Genomic DNA, 17,965 nt, shown 5'->3' on the forward strand with positions numbered 1-17,965 from the left:
GCACTTTGACATGCTTTCAAACTGCTAGGTTGGCAGGAGCAGGGACCGAGCAACGGGAGCTCACCCCGTCGCAGGGATTCAAACCACCGACCTTCTGATCGGCAAGTCCTAGGCTCTGTGGTTTAACCCACAGCATCACCCGCGTCCCGTTCCTGCATGTTAGACTGCTGTAAAATGCACCTGATGCGGGGCGATATTATATTATATTTATATACGTCTACACCTGGTGTGTATGCATGTTAATTGTTTTTAGAACAGTTTTTGATGTTGCAGTTTATAGTTTGTTTAAAAAAATAATTGCTTTTATGTATGTGCGTGCAGTGGTTTTAACTGTTTTTATATTCCTAACATAGAATCATGAAATCCTAGAACTGGAAGGGTTCAAGTTGGGCAAAAGATCCCTGCAGTGCAGCGGGTTGGACTAGATGACCCTGGGGTCCCTTCTAACTCTACAATTCTAGGATTGTGTATTCTAGGAACACCGCGCAGTGCAAACATCTCAACACAAGCATTCATGACAGGCGGCCATCCAGCCTCTGCTTAAAATCCTCCACCTTCTGAGGCACTCTATTCCACAGACGCTTTTATTATACAGTGGTACCTCGGGTTACATATGCTTCAGGTTACAGACTCCGCTAACCCGGAAATAGTGCTTCAGGTTAAGAACTTTGCTTCAGGATGAGAACAGAAATCTTGCTCCGGCAGCACGGCAGCAACAGGAGGCCCCATTAGCTAAAGTGGTGCTTCAGGTTAAGAACAGTTTCAGGTTATGAAGAGACTTCCGGAATGAATTAAGTACTTAATCTGAGGTACCACTGTATTGTGGATTGCTTTGGGGCACCTCATGGGAAGAGAGTAATAAATGAAATTTCACACACCTCAAATTGCAATCCTGAGCATTTCTGTTCAGATAAATTGAGTCAGGTCCCTTAACTTCTTTTCTTTTCTTTTCTTTTCGCCAATTATTTTTATTGATACTCCAGAATTTTTAACAAATTGTCACCAAATTAATACAAATTCAATATGTACAAATTTGAAAGTTGACTTCCCACCCCCCCGCCCGCCAGATGTCCCCTCTATTTTTCTCTCTCATTTGCTGCTCCAAATAAAATAATGTTTTACAGCTATCATTTCAAAATACATTCATCCCTTCTCCCTACACATCACCTGCTCAATTACCAATTTCTGCTATGGCTTTTATACATCATTATAACTTGTCCTCCAAATAGTTGAGTAGAGTAAATCCTCTTCTGTCTACCTATAGGAATTGTTCATCGATTTTCAGGTCCCTTAACTTCAATGGGTCTACTCTGAGTTAGGACTAGCATTTGCTCCAGAGTAGACAGAGAGAGGTTTTCCTCTCTCTTTCCTAATACCAGAAATTTGGTATTAACCCAGAGAGGCTGAACGGTGAAGAACTTCTTCGCGCAGCACAGTTAAACTGCAGAACTTTAAAAGAGGATTGGACAAATTCATGGAAGATGAAGGAGTTCTCTTTTAAAGCACATTCAAAGCATTTAAATAAACATTTGCAATTTTATTTACAAAAAACAAGAAACCTAACAGTATGACAATATAGAAGTATATATAAACACCATTGATGGAATCTTTCGAGGAGTTGGAGACAGTGCTTATAAGCGATCCATGTTTCACAAGCATATAGTAAGGTTGGTAGTACAATAGTTTTGTAAACAAGCATTTTGGTTTTCCTGCAAATGTTCCAAAATTTTTTACACATCATTTGGGAAGACAGGCAAACTAATATCAGTGTACTGGAAGAAGCAATGATTCTTCAACATCAACTTCGTTGGACTGGTCATTTTGTGTGGATGCCTGACGATCATCTTCCAAAGCAACTACTCTATTCCAAACTTAAAAATGAAAAGCGTAATGCTGGTGGTCAACAAAGGAAGTTTAAAGACTGTCTCAAGGCAAGTCTACAAAAATGTAGTATAAACACTGACAACTGGGAAACACTGGCCTGTGAGCGCTCCTGTTGGAGAACAGCCTTTACCAAAGGTGTCATGGGCTTTCAAGACACTCAAACTCAGGACCAAGGGAGGAATGTGCTAAGAGGAAGGCACGCTTGGCAAATCCACACCATGATCAACTCCCGCCCAGAAACCAATGTCCCCACTGTGGAAGGACGTGTAGATCCAGAATTGGCCTCCACAGTTACTTACGGACTCATTGTTAAAACTGTGTTTATGAAAGACAATCTTACTCGGCTACGAGAGATCGCCAAAGAAGATATATAAACAGCAGAATGTAATAGGAGATGTAACAAACCAGGGATGGAAGTCATCAGGAAAGGGGGAAATTGAAATCTGAATGTAATGTAATGATTATAGATAATGTTATGGGGGGGGGGATCAATAAAAATTATTTTTAAAAATAAAATAAAGCACAGTCAAAGCACATTTTTCCCCTCAAAGAATTCTGGGCGCTGTAGTTTGCGAAGGGATTCTCAGAACTGTCACTCCGCGACAGATAAACTACAGGCCCCAGAATTCTTTGAGGGAAAGAATGTGCTCCAAATGTGTTTTAGATGTATAGTGCATAACACAGCTTTAAAGCACATTTTAAGCCCACAAACAATCCTGGGAACTGTAGTTTGTTGAGGGTGCTGGAACTGTAAACTCTGTTGAGAGGTAAACTACAGAGACCAGAATTCATATAGTGTTTACAGGCAGCCAAGGATTGCGGCTTAAGTTATTTGGCACCAAAGCCTTACTCTGTAAAGTCTTAGGTGCCTTTTCTACATGTGTTTATTGGAAAGCTGATCTAAAAAAAAATGTGCATAGCAGCAGACAACCAAACATAACTTTGAAGAAGTAAATTAAATTTCGAATTGATTCATCACTTCTGTACGTGTCAAGCCAGAAGTAAGCCACAGTGAGTTTAATGGGACTTACTCCCAGGTAAACACTGCAGCCTTAATTGACTTTTTTTTTTAAGTGTTCCAGTTATCCAGGTACCGGTAAACAGGGTATTTCTGTAGGCCTACTGGCAATACAGATTTGATTGACTGATTGTTAAATTTATATGCTGCCCTTCTTCCAAGGATCACAGGGTTTTTGAATGTCTGATGTAGATTTTTTCAATTTTGTTGATACAAAGATTATTGTATCATACTTTATGATCCCAGTCTGTACTTGTGCTCAGTTTGACATTGTTCTGCCAAACGGAATTGTTAGTAATTGTTGCATATATGGCACTGTATTTACATCAGGAATTGTTTCTACATTTCTTCATTTATTAATGGCCTTTGACAAAAACGCTCAAAGCGATTTAGACATATAGAAATATTTTTTAAAGCAGTTTTTTTAAAAAACGAATAAACCTGAAAATAGGTTTCAAAACCTTTCAAATAATGAACATCAAAGGCAAGAGACTTTAATCCAGTTGGAGAAGCTTGTGGAAAGAAACAAACAAACAAAAATTGTCTAAGGGCCAGAGCTTGAATGATCTGGTGGGATTTTTGTTTTTTGACATATGGCATGATTTTATCTGCCCGCCCTCCCTAGATTTTATTAAATCTTTTTCATACTACAATAAAATACTGTACAAATATTGAGGCATATGGTCAAATTTTTACCAACATGCAAATATCTGGCTCATTCAAGACTATACGGAACCTGTGAGGGAACTCACGACTGGAGAATCCTTTTATTTATATAGATCTTTATTATTTGCAAAGGGAACCTCTCCCTTTAGAGGCTATTATTATCCTTTTAGAGCTGTGCTGCATCTTTTTTGCTTCCCAGGCTGCGATGCGGCTTAGATATTTGGCGCTTCGTTTTCTTTCCTTTTGTTACTTTTGTTGCCTGTAGCGAAGAAAATGAAAATAATTCAGAAAGGGAAAGGAACAAAAAAATGCCTTCATTTTCTTCTTCTTCTTCTGGAAAACACAGCACTCTGAAAAAGGAATGCATGGAATTGCTTTTAATTGTTGATGTTCTCTCTTCCGGGTATTTTTAGGAGGAAGCACAAACAGAATTAAAAAAAAATAGCCACACCTGTTGAATTTCTGCCTGCTTCGGACAAGACCTGCCGGATAGCAACCTGGTCTACTGAGGCGGCAGCTGCAGGCGTTTCAAGAGCCCCTCCTGCTTCTCTGGGAGCTGCAGGTTTGAATTTACCCAAGAAGGGTTAACCCAATAGATCCGGTGACAGCTGCTAGAGAGGCCCCAGACATCTGGGAGGAGGGAGAAATGCAAAAAAAAAGGGAGTCCCTTCCTTTCCTGTTCCGCCTTCACCCTCCATTCCTTCCCAACCTTTTGCACAAAGTAGATTCATCTCCCCTTTTAATTCCTCCAAGCGGCAGTTCTGGGGTGGTTGCATTGAAGGTGCCTGAGGACCTGAGAGGCTGGGGCTGCTGGAGTGAGTACAAAAATAAATGCAAATATTCTTATTTTTTTTTTATTCCGTTCATCTTTTTTGTGCAATGCAAGGGAGAGGGAGGGAGCCGAGGAAGGGGGTGAGGGAGGCAGGGGAGCTGCTCTGAATGCAGAAGGCCCCAAGCATCCCCATTTAGGGCTGGGAATACTCCTTCCCCCCGAGAGCTGCTGCCGACCAGGGTAGGCGATGCTGAGTTGGGCAGCCTGGCAGGTCAGTCGGTAGAGCACGAGACTCTGCCATCTCAGGGCCGTCACCTTAGGGCAAAAGATTATTGCATTGCAGGGGGCTGGACCAGATTCTGCAATGCTGTGATTCTATGACTCTTTACTGCAGCTTCCCATTTAAACAGCTCTTCAATTAGGACCGTGAAGACTGGAATCTTCACTCAGCATTTAAGGAAAGAGATAATAATAACAACAACAACAACAACAACAACATTATTATTATTTATACCCCGCCCATCTGGCTGGGTTTTCCCAGCCACTCTGGGCGGCTTCCAAAAAAATATTAAAATACTGTAATACATCAAACATTAAAAGCTTCCCTAAACAGGGCTGCCTTCAGATGTCTTCTAAAAGTCTGGTAGTTCTCTTTGACATCTGGTGGGAGGGCGTTCCACAGGGAGGGCACCACTACCAGGAAGGCCCTCTGCCTAGTTCCCTGTAACTTTGCTTCTCGCAGCGAGGGAACCGCCAGAAGGCCCTCGGAGCTGGACCTCAGTGTCCGGGTAGAACGATGGGGGTGGAGACGCTCCTTCAGGTATACTGGACCGAGGCCGTTTAGGGCTTTAAATGTCAGCGCCAACACTTTGAATTGTGCTCAGAAATGTACTGGGAGCCACTGTAGGTCTTTCAAGACCAGTGTTGTGTGGTCTCGGCGGCCGCTCCCAGTCACCAGTCTAGCTGCCGCATTCTGGATTAGTTGTAGTTTCCAGGTCACCTTCAAAGGTAGCCCCACATAGAGCACATTGCAGTAGTCCAAGCGGAGGAGATAACCAGGGCATGCACCACTCTGGGGAGGCAGTCTGCGGGCAGGTAGGGTCTCATACTGCGTATCAGATGGAGCTGGTAAACATCTGCCCTGGACACGGATTTGACCTGTGCCTCCATGGACAGCTGTGAGTCCAAAATGACTTCCAGGCTGCGCACCTGGTCCTTCAGGGGCACAGTTACCCCATTCAGGACCAGGGAATCCTCCACACCTGCCCGCCTCCTGTCTCCCCAAAACAGTACCCCTGTCTTGTCAGGATTCAACCTCAATCTGTTAGTCACCATCCATCCTCCACCTGCTTCCAGACACTCACACAGGACCTTCACTGCCTTCACTGGCATGCAGAAGGACTTGGGTTCAATCCCATTTGGGAGGCTACCCAATCTCAATTGGGAGGCTACCCCCTTCCTGAAACCCTGAAGAGCTGCTGGCAGTCAGTGCAGACAGTACTGAACTAGATGGACGGGTACTTTGGCTTTTTATTGCCATAGCTCATGCAGAAGCTTTTGGGTTCAGTCCCTACTGGTATCTCCAGGGATGGGAGAGACCCCCTGCCTGAGCACTGCAAGAGCTGCTGCCAGTCAGTGTGGATGTAGAATCATAAAGTTGGAAGGGACCCGAGGGTCATCTAGTCCAACCCTCTGCAATGCTGGAATCTTTTGACCTACGTGGGCTTCGAACCCACAACCCTGAGATTCAGAGTCTCATGCTCTGCTGACTGAGCCAACTCTATCAGTTCCGTGGTTGGTGGACCTACGGATTGACTTAGAATAAGGCAGCTTCCTAATCACAGTCTGGGGTCGCCAACCTGGTGCCCACAGGCACACAGGCTGAGCCTTGCATGGTGCTCCTGAGAGGACTTTTCTTTCCCTCCTACCAATCAGATAGGCATGAAGAAGGATGTGCCTTGTAGCTGATAGAAAGACCGGTGTGTTATATATATATATATATATATATATATTTGCTTTCGTAGATTTTCACAGGTACAGGAATGCAGGTTTTGGTGTCCTCGGGTGTCTTCCCGTGTAAAAGTTGGGGTGTCTAGGCGACGTTTCGACGAGGTCTCACTCGTCATCTTCAGGCTGGTGCTTTCGGCTTCTTGTTACTGGAACAGAGCGGGATCTCAATGTTTGAGTTCCTATAAATACTGTAGAGGGGGTGTGGTGTCTAGCCTCCAATGTTCTGGGCAGAGAGGAAGTTCCCAGGCTAGTGTGAAGAAGAAAAGGCACACTAGCCTGGGAACTTCCTCTCTGCCCAGAACATTGGAGGCTAGACACCACACCCCCTCTACAGTATTTATAGGAACTCAAACATTGAGATCCCGCTCTGTTCCAGTAACAAGAAGCCGAAAGCACCAGCCTGAAGATGACGAGTGAGACCTCGTCGAAACGTCGCCTAGACACCCCAACTTTTACACGGGAAGACACCCGAGGACACCAAAACCTGCATATATATATATATATATATATATATATATATATATATATATATAAAATTGCTCCACCTTTTCCCCCTGACAAGGACTCAAAGCAGCCTACAGATAAAAATTGCAGATGTCCCTGGCCTGGCCTGGCCTGGCCTGGCCTTGAAAACAGGAAAAAGTCATGGAAGTAGTAGACACATTCACACCACCCATTAAAAACCCTGTCAGTGAGTTTAACCATTCATAGAGTTGGAAGGGACCACAGCAGTCATCTAGTTCAACCCCTTGCGATGGAGGAATCTTTTGCTCAATGTGGGATTCGAACCCATGACCCTGAAATTACTAGTCTCATTCTCTACCAACTGAGCTACCGTGCTGCTTTAGACAGGTATGGCTTCTTCCCCCAAAGAATTCTGGGAATTGTAGTTTGTTAAGGGAGTTGGTAGGAGACCGAGAAGGCTCTCTGCCTGGTTCCCTGTAACTTGGCTTCTCCCAGCAAGGGAACCGCCAGAAGGCCCTCGGTGCTGGACCTCAGTGTCCGGGCAGAACGATGGGGGTGGAGACGTTCCTTCAGGTATACTGGACCGAGGCCTACAAAAAAAATTTCTGTTTTTTTGTTTTTTTTTTACAAAGGTTATCTTAAACATTTCTTTTTTCAATTCATGATCCCCTCCATTCTTTCCTTTCTCTCCCCACAGCTACAATTTTGTGCTTTGTGACCTGTACCCATCAGGGCCACTTGCAAATGATCGCTGGCTGCAGGATCCCTTAGTCAAACAGCAGTGTCTCCATCACCCCACACGCCGTAGGATCACGGAACGGTCGACAGAGCCAAGGAACCTTCCTCTCTCTCTCTCTCTCTCTCTCTCTCTCTCTCTCTCTCTCCCCCACGTCGGTCGGTGTCCCTCCAGGCCGACGGCTGCCACTCCGCCACTGGAGCTGAGGCAGGCCTGAGATGGGATAAGGTCCCTACCAATGGCCTCCAAGAAAGCCGTTCCGAAAGAAGGGGCTTCGCCGCCAGCCCTGCGCCTCCAGGCCCCTCGAGAGCCCCGGGTGAAAATGGAGGAGAAGAGCCTGGCCTGCGGTGCCAAGCTGGCCGAGGGGGCGAGGAAAGCCCCTCGTTCGGCACCGGCCGGTGGCGCCCGGGAGTTCCTGAGGCGGGTGACGCCGCAGCAGATCAAACAGGAGCCGGACGAGGGCTTGGCCCAGCGCTGGGAAGCCCAGTGGCAGGAGTTCCTGAAGGTGGTCCAGTCCCCTCACGCTGGGTGGGGGAGCCCGCCACTGCCAGAACTCGTGGCTTTCAAGGACCCCAAGGGCTTCCCGGCCTCGGGTGGGGCGGCCCCACAGGGGTTCGTGCGGGGAGGCGGCTGGAAGGTCAAGGAAGAGGTGGTAGAAGAGGATGCAGCCAGCGCTGAAGCCCAGCGCCACCGGTTCCGGCACTTCAGCTACCGGGAGGCTGAGGGGCCACGGGACGTCTGTGGGCGGCTGCGGGAGCTGTGCCACCAGTGGCTGAAGCCGGAGAGGCACTCCAAGGAGCAGATCCTGGAGGCGCTGGTCCTGGAGCAGTTCCTGGCCATCCTGCCGTCGGAGATCCAAGGCTGCGTCAGGGAGCGCGGGCCGGAGACCTGCGCCCAGGCAGTGGCCCTGGCCGAGGGGTTCCTGCTGAGGCAGCAGGAGGCGGAGAGACCCCGACAGCTGGTGAGAGGAAAAGTGAGGAGGAAATGAACAAAAAAAATCCCTTTTTGGGTCACATTCATCCCATATTTATTTATTTATTGAATTTATGTACCGCTCTATGGCTGGGACACGGGTGGCGCTGTGGATTAAACCACAGAGCCTAGGACTTGCCAATCAGAAGGTTGGCGGTTCGATTCCCCGCGATGGGGTGAGCTCCCGTTGCTCGGTCCCTGCTCCTGCCAACCTAGCAGTTCAAATTCATGTGAAAGTGCAAGTAGATAAATAGGTACCACTCTGGCGGGAAGGTAAACGGCGTTTCCGTGGTTCCGTGGCTTAGTCATGCTGGTCACATGACCCGGAAGCTGTACGCCGGTTCCCTCGACCAGTAAAGCGAGATGAACGCTGCTACACCAGAGTCGGCCACAACTGGGCCTAATGGTCAAGGGTCCCTTTACCTCTAAGGGTAAGGGTTGGAGCTAGACTAAGATGCCTTTGAGGTCTCCTTCCAACTCTACCTTTACCGCTCTATACCCGGAGGTCTCAGGGTGGTTCGCAGAAAAGATCTCAATATATAAAATCAAAATAAAAACAATTAACCCAATAGCACCCTCCCCAAAAGGGCCACATTTTAAATAGGATGTCAATCAGGTCAACCAAAGGCCTGGTTAAAAAGGAACTTTTTGCCTGGTGCCTAAAGGTGTATAATGAAGGCGACAGGTTAACTTCCCTGGGGAGAGCATTCCACAGACGGGGAGCCACTGTAGAGAAGGCCCTGTTTTTTGCCTTGCCACCCTCTGGACTTCTTGAGGAGGAGGCACACGAAGGAGGGCCTCAGAAGATGACCTCAGGGTCCGGGTAGAGGCGGTCCTTGTGGTATTGCGGTCCAGACCCATTTTAGGCTTTATAGGTCAAAACCAGCATTTTGAATTGGGCCTGGAAACTAACTGGTAGCCAGTGCAGTCAGACCAGGATCGGTGTAATATGCTCAAACCATCTTACTCCGGTGAGCAACCTGGCCACTGGATTCTGCACTAGCTGAAGTTTCTGAACCGTCTTCAGAGGCAGCCCTACGTATAACACATTGCAGTAATCTAACCGTATGTTTAAAGCACTGTGATGCCACTTTAAACCATCATGGCTTCCCTCCCAAAGAATCCTGGGAGATGTGGCAGAAAGAGTGCTGAGAGTTGTCTCTGACGGTAAGCTAGTGGAATGGTCTCCCTCAGGAGGTTGTGGACTCTCTTTCCTTGGAGGTTATTAAGCAGAGGTTGGGTGGCCGCATGTCTTTGATGAATCCCAGCAAATGTGCACAACACCCAGGGATGATGGGAGTTCTAGTTCAAGAGCGCCTGGCGCTCGAAAGGTCCCCAAGCAGTGTTTGAAATTAGCCAAGCGCTTTTTGCACTTCCCCATCAGCCATTTGTGACCAATTGCATGGCTGGGATCATTTAATCTGGAATGTGTTCACCCACTAGCAACACATCCTGTAGAATTCTATCTGTTATATTTTAGCTGCACAATCAGAATGAGTTTCAGGAACCGAAATGCCTTTCTCTGCCGCCTGAGCAGGAGCAGTCACCATTAAGAAAAAGAGGATTAAGTCAATTAGGATATAATAATAATAATTTTTTATTTATACCCCGCCCTCCCCAGCCAAGGCCGGGCTTAGAGCGGCTTACAAGCAATAATAAAAACAAGATGAATGATTACAACTTAAAAACAAAAATAAAATACAACATTAAAATAATGGAACATTAAAATATTAAAATGTAGCCTCATCGCAGGAGGAGAAGGAAAAGAAAGAAAAGAAGAAAAAGAGAGAGAGAGAGGGAGAGAGAGGGAGGGAATCAAATTGGTTCCAAGCCAAAGGCCAGGCGGAACAACTCTGTCTTACAGGCCCTGCGGAAAGAAATCAGATCCTGCAGGGCCCTGGTTTCATGAGGCAGAGCGTTCCACCAGAGTTGAAAAGGCCCTGGCTCTGGTTGAAGCCAATCTAACTTCTTTAGGGCCTGGGACCACTAGGGTGTTGTTATTTATGGACCTTGAGGCTCTCCGTGGGGCATACCAGGAGAGGCGGTCCCGTAGGTACGAGGGTCCTGGGCCGTGAAGATGCAGAAGATATTAGAAATAAATTTAAGGAACCGCAGAAAGAGGGGGAAGGAAGTCAATTTTTGAAATGTCAAAATGATTGTAAAATCGGTGAAATGTATAAATCTGAAAAGTACAAATAAAAATTTGAAATCAGAAAAAGAGGTCAGAAGAGGCCAAAATAATAATAATAATAATAATAATAATAATAATAATAATAATAATATATTTATACCCTGCCCACCGGGCTCAGGCTGGCTTACACCAGTAAAATTACAATAAAAACATAATGGGGGGGGGGGGAACCAATTTAAAATACAGGTTAAAATGCAATTTAAAATGCAGCCTCATTTTAAAAGTAGCCTGTAGACTGAGTGTCAGACTGAGTCCAAACCAAAGGCCAGGCAGAACAGCTCTGTCTTGCAGGCCCTACAGAAAGATGTCAAGTCCCGCAGGGCCCTGGTCTCTTGTGACAGAGCATTCACCAAGTCGGGGCCAGTACTGAAAAGGCCCTGGCCCTAGTTGTGCTCTCCTTGGCTCAAGTGACTTTTCTTCTTTTAAGTTCTCAAAGTCCTTAAACTAGCTCAAAGCTAAGCTAGCCTAAACTAGCCAGAAAATCGCAGTCAGTCCATCATTTGAAAAGTAAGACTTTAGAGCTGTCTTGTCCCCAAATAGTGACTGTAACCTTGGTTGGGGTTGCTGGGAGTTATAGTTCAGTACCCAGAGGGCCTGAAGTCCCCTACAAGCAGGTCTGTTGTTCGGGCGAAGGTGGCTGGGTTTGTCCAAATCTCTTTGTGCTTCAGTTTTAACCAGCGAACCTTGTTGGCAGGTTCTAGATTCCTTTGAAGAAGTGACGGTGAATTTCCCGAGGGTGCAGCAAGTTTGCCTGAGTGCTTCTCGGAAACAAGGTAAGAACAGAGACGCCCAGCTTGTTTCTTCATTCCAGGTGGGGTAGCCGTGTCAGCGGCAAAAAGGACATAGGGGGATGGACTGGGCAGCAAGGGCATTAAAATACAGAAAGCTAAAAAGGCATAAAAGAGAATTGCTGAACAGCAATTAAACAACAACAACAACAATTTATTATTTATACCCTCCCCATCTGGCTGGGTTTCCCCAGCCACTACAATAGAACTGATGCAAGATAAAAACGGATCTATTTTTTATTTATAGTTAAAAACAGCACAATGCTATTTAAAAAGCCCATTCACTTGAAAAATTTGGTTAGTCTGCAAAAGTCTATTAGGCTACAACAGTCTTCTCTTGCCAGTGGAAAGACAACAAGGAGAGAGCTGGTCTGTTTGATCATTCTCTTCCTTTCTTAACTAAATTGGTAAGGTTCGCAGGCTATGAAGGACTTGCCCACAAATTTATTGACAGCTGCACGAGTTGCTATAGCTAGGAAATGGAAGGGGCAAGGTGAATATCAAATGAAAGAATGGTATAAAGAGGTGCGGGATATGGCCATTGATGATAATATGTGCTATTAAGGTAAGATGGGGAATACGCAGGAGAAATGATTCTGAGGAGATACGGAAGGTGTTTGTAGAATTTGTACTGTTAAAACGGAAAGGGGTCAAACCATCGCAAGAGGAGTTGACATTTTGGGAGGTTGGATAGTTACGATGGAATGGTCTCAGTGGTGGGGTGCACATTTTTATTTCAATTCTTATTTATTATTATTACTTTGCCAAAATAATAAAATTATTTTTTTAAAATAAAATAAATTGGCAAATTATTATTATTATTTTTAAGCAGCAGAATATAACTCCAAAGAGAGCCAGTGTCAACTGTAGTCTTCCATATTCTCCACAGATACTCCACCCCTAAACCACATCATCCTATGCAGCAGTTCTGAAGTTGAGCAGGGGGTGGACTAGATGGCATCTAAGGGCCCTCTCCAAACTCTTGTGATTTAATTTTTTAATTCATTTGCATTCCTTTAACCCCCACTACAATCATGCAAGGCCAGGTTAGGCTGAGAGACAGGGATTGTGAGCTTCGTGGCTGAGCGGGGATTTGAACCCTGCTCTCCCGGATCTTGGTCCGGCACTCTTAATTGCTGGCTTGCCGATTTATAATTTTACGGTTTCCCTTCACTCTTTTTAAAAAAATAATATATCTTTATTAATTTAAAATATATATATTTATGAAAAACAGACGTACATACAAGTAAACAAACATACAATCAAACAAACAAATAACAGAAAAATCAAACAAACCACCACCACACTTTAAGATAGTAAAGGTAAAGGGACCCCTGACCATTAGGTCCAGTTCGTGGCCGACTCTGGGGTTGCGGCGCTCATCTCTCTTTACTGGCCGAGGGAGCTGGCATACAGCTTCTGGGTCATGTGGCCAGCATGACTAAGCCGCTTCTGGCGAACCAGAGCAGCGCATGGAAACGCCATTTACCTTCCCCCCAGAGCGGTACCTATTTATCTACTTGCACTTTGACATGCTTTCGAACTGCTAGGTTGGCAGGAGCAGGGTCTGAGCAATGGGAGCTCACCGCATCGCGGGGATTCGAACCGCCAACCTTCTGATCGGCAAGTCCTAGGCTCTGTGGTTTAACCCACAGCGCCACCTGCATCAAACAAACATACAAACAAACAAATAACAGGAAAATCAAACAAACCACCACACTATAAGATATAAGGAGATTAATATAATTATCATCATATATACTCTTGGTATTGAACACAATTATAAAATTTATAGAAAAGAAATTTAAAACGGACCTCCAATTAACCTCACTGCACTTTGTCTATCCATTACTTTATATCGCACAGTTACATCTCTACTCTTTTCTTTGGTTCCAGCGGGGAGCAGGCTGCTCAGTGAACAGGAGAGGGAGGTCCTTCCGCAACAGCGGGAATACCTTGAACGGGAGAACCCTGGCGGGGCGTTGGCGCCAAAGCCACGCGGGAGCCTCTCTCAGCACCACGAGCTGGGGAAGGCCTCTGAGAACCAGCTGCGGCTGGAGAGGCAACCGGCCAAGCGCCTGCCGGAGGCCGTCCCATGCCGGGTGGGCTACAAGGACCTGGGCGAGATCCTCTTCCAGGACAACCAGCGGCAGAAGCGGTGCGTGGTCCTGCGCCGGAGAATCCACACCGAAGAGCGCCTGTACAAGTGCCAGGACTGCCGGAAAAGCTTCGACCACCGCTCGCACTTCATCCGCCACAAGAAGATCCACACGGGCGAGAAGCCCTTCCAGTGCGCCGACTGCGGCAAGAGCTTCAACCGCAACTCCAACCTCACCACCCACATGAGGACCCACACGGGAGAGAAGCCCTACAAGTGCGCCGACTGCGGCAAGAGCTTCCGCTGGAGCTCGGACTTCATCGTCCACGAGAGGACACACACGGGGGAGAAGCCCTACAGCTGCGCCGACTGCGGCAAGGCTTTCCGGCGCAGCTCCAACCTCACCGCTCACGAGAGGACGCACCGGGGAGAGAAGCCCTACAAGTGCTTGGACTGCGGGAAGAGCTTCACGCGGGGCCTCTACCTCATTGCGCACAAGAAAACGCACATGGGCGAGTGAGGGGCGTGGTTTCTCCGGGGGTGGGTGGGGTGTTTCGGCATAACCCACGTTTTGGATGGGGTAGGGGGCCGGCTTCGAGCTGCACCCATCTAGCAAGGCAGCGACACAGGAGGGCAGTTTCTTCAACACCCTGCTTGGGAGCTTCCTGGAAGCATCTGATTGGCTGGGATCCCGGATGCTAGACTTAGACCCTCTCGGTCAGATCCAGTGGGCTCTCCTTGCATTTTCTTCGCGTGAAGATAAAACCAGGTGGCTGCGTCATCGAACTGCAAACGGCCGGGCCTGGTTTTGGACACTTGGCAACCTTCCGCTGCTCTAGGCAGCTGCCTCATACCAGGCCGTGCTATAAGTCGGTCTAGTTTGGTATCTTCCACTACAGAGAAGGGAATCAGATGAGGCTGGACTCCCAGATCAGCCCCAGGCAGCCTGGCTCAATGGTCAGGGGCGACCAGAGTTGTTATTACAGCGGAACCTCGGTTTTCGAGCATCTCAGAAGCCGAACATTCGGAACCCGAAAACCTGGTAGTAATTGCTTCCGTTTTTGAACGCGCCTTGGAAGTTGAACGGCTCCCAAGGTGCGTTTTTCATTTCTTCCCATTGACTTTGCGGCCAGCCCATTGATCCTCTGTTTTCTAACGTTTCGGGAGCCGAACGGTCTTCCGGAACGGATCACGTTCAGAAACCGAGGTACCAGTGCATTATTATCGTTCCAAATTGTATCGCCTTCTACGCATGCAATGTACAAAATTCAAGGACAGCAGCAGAGAGGTGGTTTAAAAAGACACAGACCAGAACATGAATTTAAAAACTCCAAACCACACACTTGCTACTTCAGGGAGCATGCGGCCCCGTTCAGGGCAGGCAAACTAACAGCTTCCTGGACTGGAGAACCTCTCACTTTATTAATCCTCTCCCTCCCTCCCACTGCATCCAGGCCCCAGGCCTAGGTCTTCCCAGCCATTTCCGATTCAGATGTTTCAGAGAGACAGAGTTAGGCATGCATGCACGGATGCTTTAGTTTCGATGCCTGCGTTGCGGGGCAATTGGACTAGATGGGGTCCCTTCCAATTCTGTGATTCTATGATAGCTGTCGTAGTCCAAGCTGTTGTAGTCCGATGGCATCAGGAGGGCCACGCTCCATCAATGCCAGCTCTGACCAGCAGAAGCTCTCCAGGCAGAACATCTTCCCCATCATTGACTCCTGGAGCCGGGAACCTTTGGCCCTCCAGGTACCACAGAACTACAACTCCCATCAGCCCCAGGTGGTACTGTCCAATGGCCTGGGATGGTGGGAGCCATAGTCTGGCGAGACTTTGAGGGCACCAGGTTGAACGCTGGACCTTCTGTGTGCAAAGGGGTCCAGCTAAAATTCCTTTGCTAGACCGTGGCAAATCTCCTTCACCCGCCATTTTGGGGGAGGCATCAAATTCAGCTTTCATTTTAAAGAGAAAACTAAAGTGAGTGACAAAAAGCAAAGCGTGTTAAGGTTCCAGTCTTTAAAAGTTTGTGGGCAAAGTCTGGGGAAGCCTCATAAGCTAGAAAAGGGAGTCCATAAGGTTTCTAGCGGCTGTCTGTCATGTGGCTGAGAAGTGGGATAAATTTCTGCCGTGTATGCAAATATATGCAGAGGAACTTCCACTTTTTGGCTACTGAGGCTTAACGTTAACTTCTTGCTTTTAAGAAATACAACGCTGCCCTGATTTGGCTGAAACGACTGGGCTTACGCAGGAGGAAGCTATTCTTCCCCAAACAACGTGCCACTAAAAGCCAATTCCAGCCCCCAGATTTATTACTATTTATTTATACAGTGCAATCAAATGTACACCACGGTTTACAAAACTTAGGCAGGTTTTTGGCAACTGGTTGTAGCTAATGCTCCTGGTGGTTAGGAATAGAAGCTGAACACCAGATTTTTTGGGGGGGTGGGAATGGAGGAAAGACAAGGTGAGTGGGCTGTTGCCCTTTTTTTGTTGCCTCTGGGGTTCTTGGAGATGTCGTAACTGGCTACTCTGGGAAACGGATGCTGGACTTAAGGCCTTTGGCCTGATCCAGCCTAAAATTTTGAGAAGTGAAGATGACCGGCTGAGGTGGGTGGGAGCCAGGGAAAGTGATGGAAAACGTGGACACCACAGCGCCCCCTTTTCCCCCTCCACCTGTGAAATGGGTCTAAAAAGCGAAGCAGCACGAGAGGGGCAGAATTGCATCTCATCCCCAGAACTCGGCACGTGAGAGAATCTCTCTGGACCTTAAAGAATTTTGTACCTCTGAGGCGTGGGCTAGGTCCCTTCTGTTGCATCCCGAGATAGTCCTACTTATACCCAAACCAATGTAGTCAATATTTATGCCTTGTATTTTCAAACACTTGCTCTTTCTTCTTCTGCCCCCCTTTCTCCTTACCTGAGAATTTCCCTCAGGTTTTCAACCTTTGATTCCCAGGCAATGTTAACTTCCCTTAGGTGGTCTTGTAATAAATTCTTCCCTCTTTATGGCAACATATATTTATCTCTGTATATCTATATACTTGAAAAATGATGGCTGAGTGTATCTCCTACCTTCGTTTGTTTGATTTTTTAAAAAAGACAACTAATAATAACAACAAGTTGAGATTAAACATTCTTTTTTCAGTCTGCTTTTGTGCCTGGGGTGTTAACAGCAAGGGAACTGGGGTGTGGTTTTATTTATAAACCCTTGTAAGGAGATCTATGACATGTTGGCAGAGGTGGAGAGAAAGCCCTGGCCCTCCAGATATGGCGGATTGTAGTGGTTAGTGTTGTTTTAGGATCCAGGAGACGCGGGTTCAAATCTCCCCGGCTGTGAAGCTCACTAGGGTGAGCTGGGGCCTGTCACTGCCTCTCACAGTGGTTGTTGGAATTAGATGAGGAGCAGAAGAACCAGGTATACCAACTTGAGTTGCTTGGAGAGAGAAAAAAGTGGGCTATAAATGCAAATAAATAACAAACTCTCATCATCCCTGACCATTGGACATGCTGGCAAGGTCTGAGTCAGAACCAACTGCAGCTGGAGGGCCCCAGGTTCTCCCTCCCTTTGAGAGTCCTCATGGTAAAGGGACCCCTGATCATTAGGTCCAGTTGCAGACGAGTCTGGGGTTGCGGCACTCATCTCGTTTTATTGGCCGAAGGAGCCAGCGTACAGCTTCTGGGTCATGTGGCCAGCATGACTAAGCCGCTTCTGGCAAACCAGAGCAGTGCACAGAAACGCCATTTACCTTCCAGCCAGAGTGGTACCTATTTATCTACTTGCACTTTGACATGCTTTCAAACTCGAACCGCCGACCTTCTGATCGGCAAGTCCTAGGCTCTGTAGTTTAACCCACATCGCCACCCGTGTCCCTTAGTTGAGACTCCTTAGGGTAGTGATAAAGCGGGATATCTAATCCAAACTCATCTTCTTCTTCATTTTCTTCACATCTGACTCTGATGTTACCTCAGCCGGAGCAAAGATGCATCTCTCTCCCAGCGATTTGGCCACGCTCTCCCCATCAGACTTGGGCACAAGCACAGCACTGACTCCCTGCTGCACCAGCCGCTCTGCCGTGGCCCGGCCTAGGCCTGAAGCCCCACCGGTCACCAGGCCAACCATTCCCTTCAGGCTCCTCAGTGCTGCCGCCATGTTTCTCCCCAGAGGCCCCCCCCAGCGCATAGTTAAACTATGGAACTCGGTTCTGCAGGAGGCAGGGACAACCACCAAGGTGCAATTTTCAATTAGAGAAAAAGCTGAGTTAACGAGACACAACAGAAGTTTTTAAAATCTATGCATGGAGAAAGCAGGTGGATTTTTCTCCCTCCTAACACTAGAAATCATGGATATCCAATGAAGCTGAGGCA

The 17,965-nt window shown here is 47.1% G+C and overlaps 2 protein-coding genes and 1 long non-coding RNA gene across 3 annotated transcripts in view; 2 read left to right on the forward strand and 1 right to left on the reverse strand.

Annotated features, from left to right (window-relative positions):
- The window catches only part of LOC310837584 (uncharacterized protein), a 128,206-nt gene that overhangs the window by 48,125 nt on the left and 62,116 nt on the right, over positions 1-17,965 (forward strand). The window lies entirely within an intron of this gene.
- Positions 4,012-7,907, reverse strand: LOC310838301. The gene is made up of 2 exons (XR_014560906.1): positions 7,788-7,907; positions 4,012-4,378 (listed from the first exon to the last, which is right to left on the reverse strand). It is a non-coding gene; the product is annotated as an uncharacterized lncRNA (long non-coding RNA).
- LOC310837638 (uncharacterized protein) lies at positions 4,302-16,747 on the forward strand. The gene is made up of 4 exons (XM_083724549.1): positions 4,302-4,383; positions 7,548-8,512; positions 11,409-11,487; positions 13,399-16,747. Exons 2-4 carry the CDS (start codon positions 7,790-7,792, stop codon positions 14,118-14,120), a joined length of 1,524 nt encoding a protein of 507 aa, XP_083580675.1. The 5' UTR covers positions 4,302-4,383; positions 7,548-7,789; the 3' UTR covers positions 14,121-16,747.

This window comes from Podarcis gaigeae, assembly GCF_964106915.1.
Source record: "Podarcis gaigeae genome assembly, chromosome: 2".
NCBI lineage: Eukaryota > Metazoa > Chordata > Lepidosauria > Squamata > Lacertidae > Podarcis > Podarcis gaigeae.

Coding starts and splice junctions, on each gene's coding strand:
- LOC310837638 (XM_083724549.1), top strand. CDS start 7,790: ATGGCCTCCAAGAAAGCCGTTCCGAAAGAAGGGGCTTCGCCGCCAGCC. Junction 8,513..11,408: donor CGGAGAGACCCCGACAGCTG/GTGAGAGGAAAA, acceptor CCTTGTTGGCAG/GTTCTAGATTCCTTTGAAGA. Junction 11,488..13,398: donor GAGTGCTTCTCGGAAACAAG/GTAAGAACAGAG, acceptor CTTTGGTTCCAG/CGGGGAGCAGGCTGCTCAGT.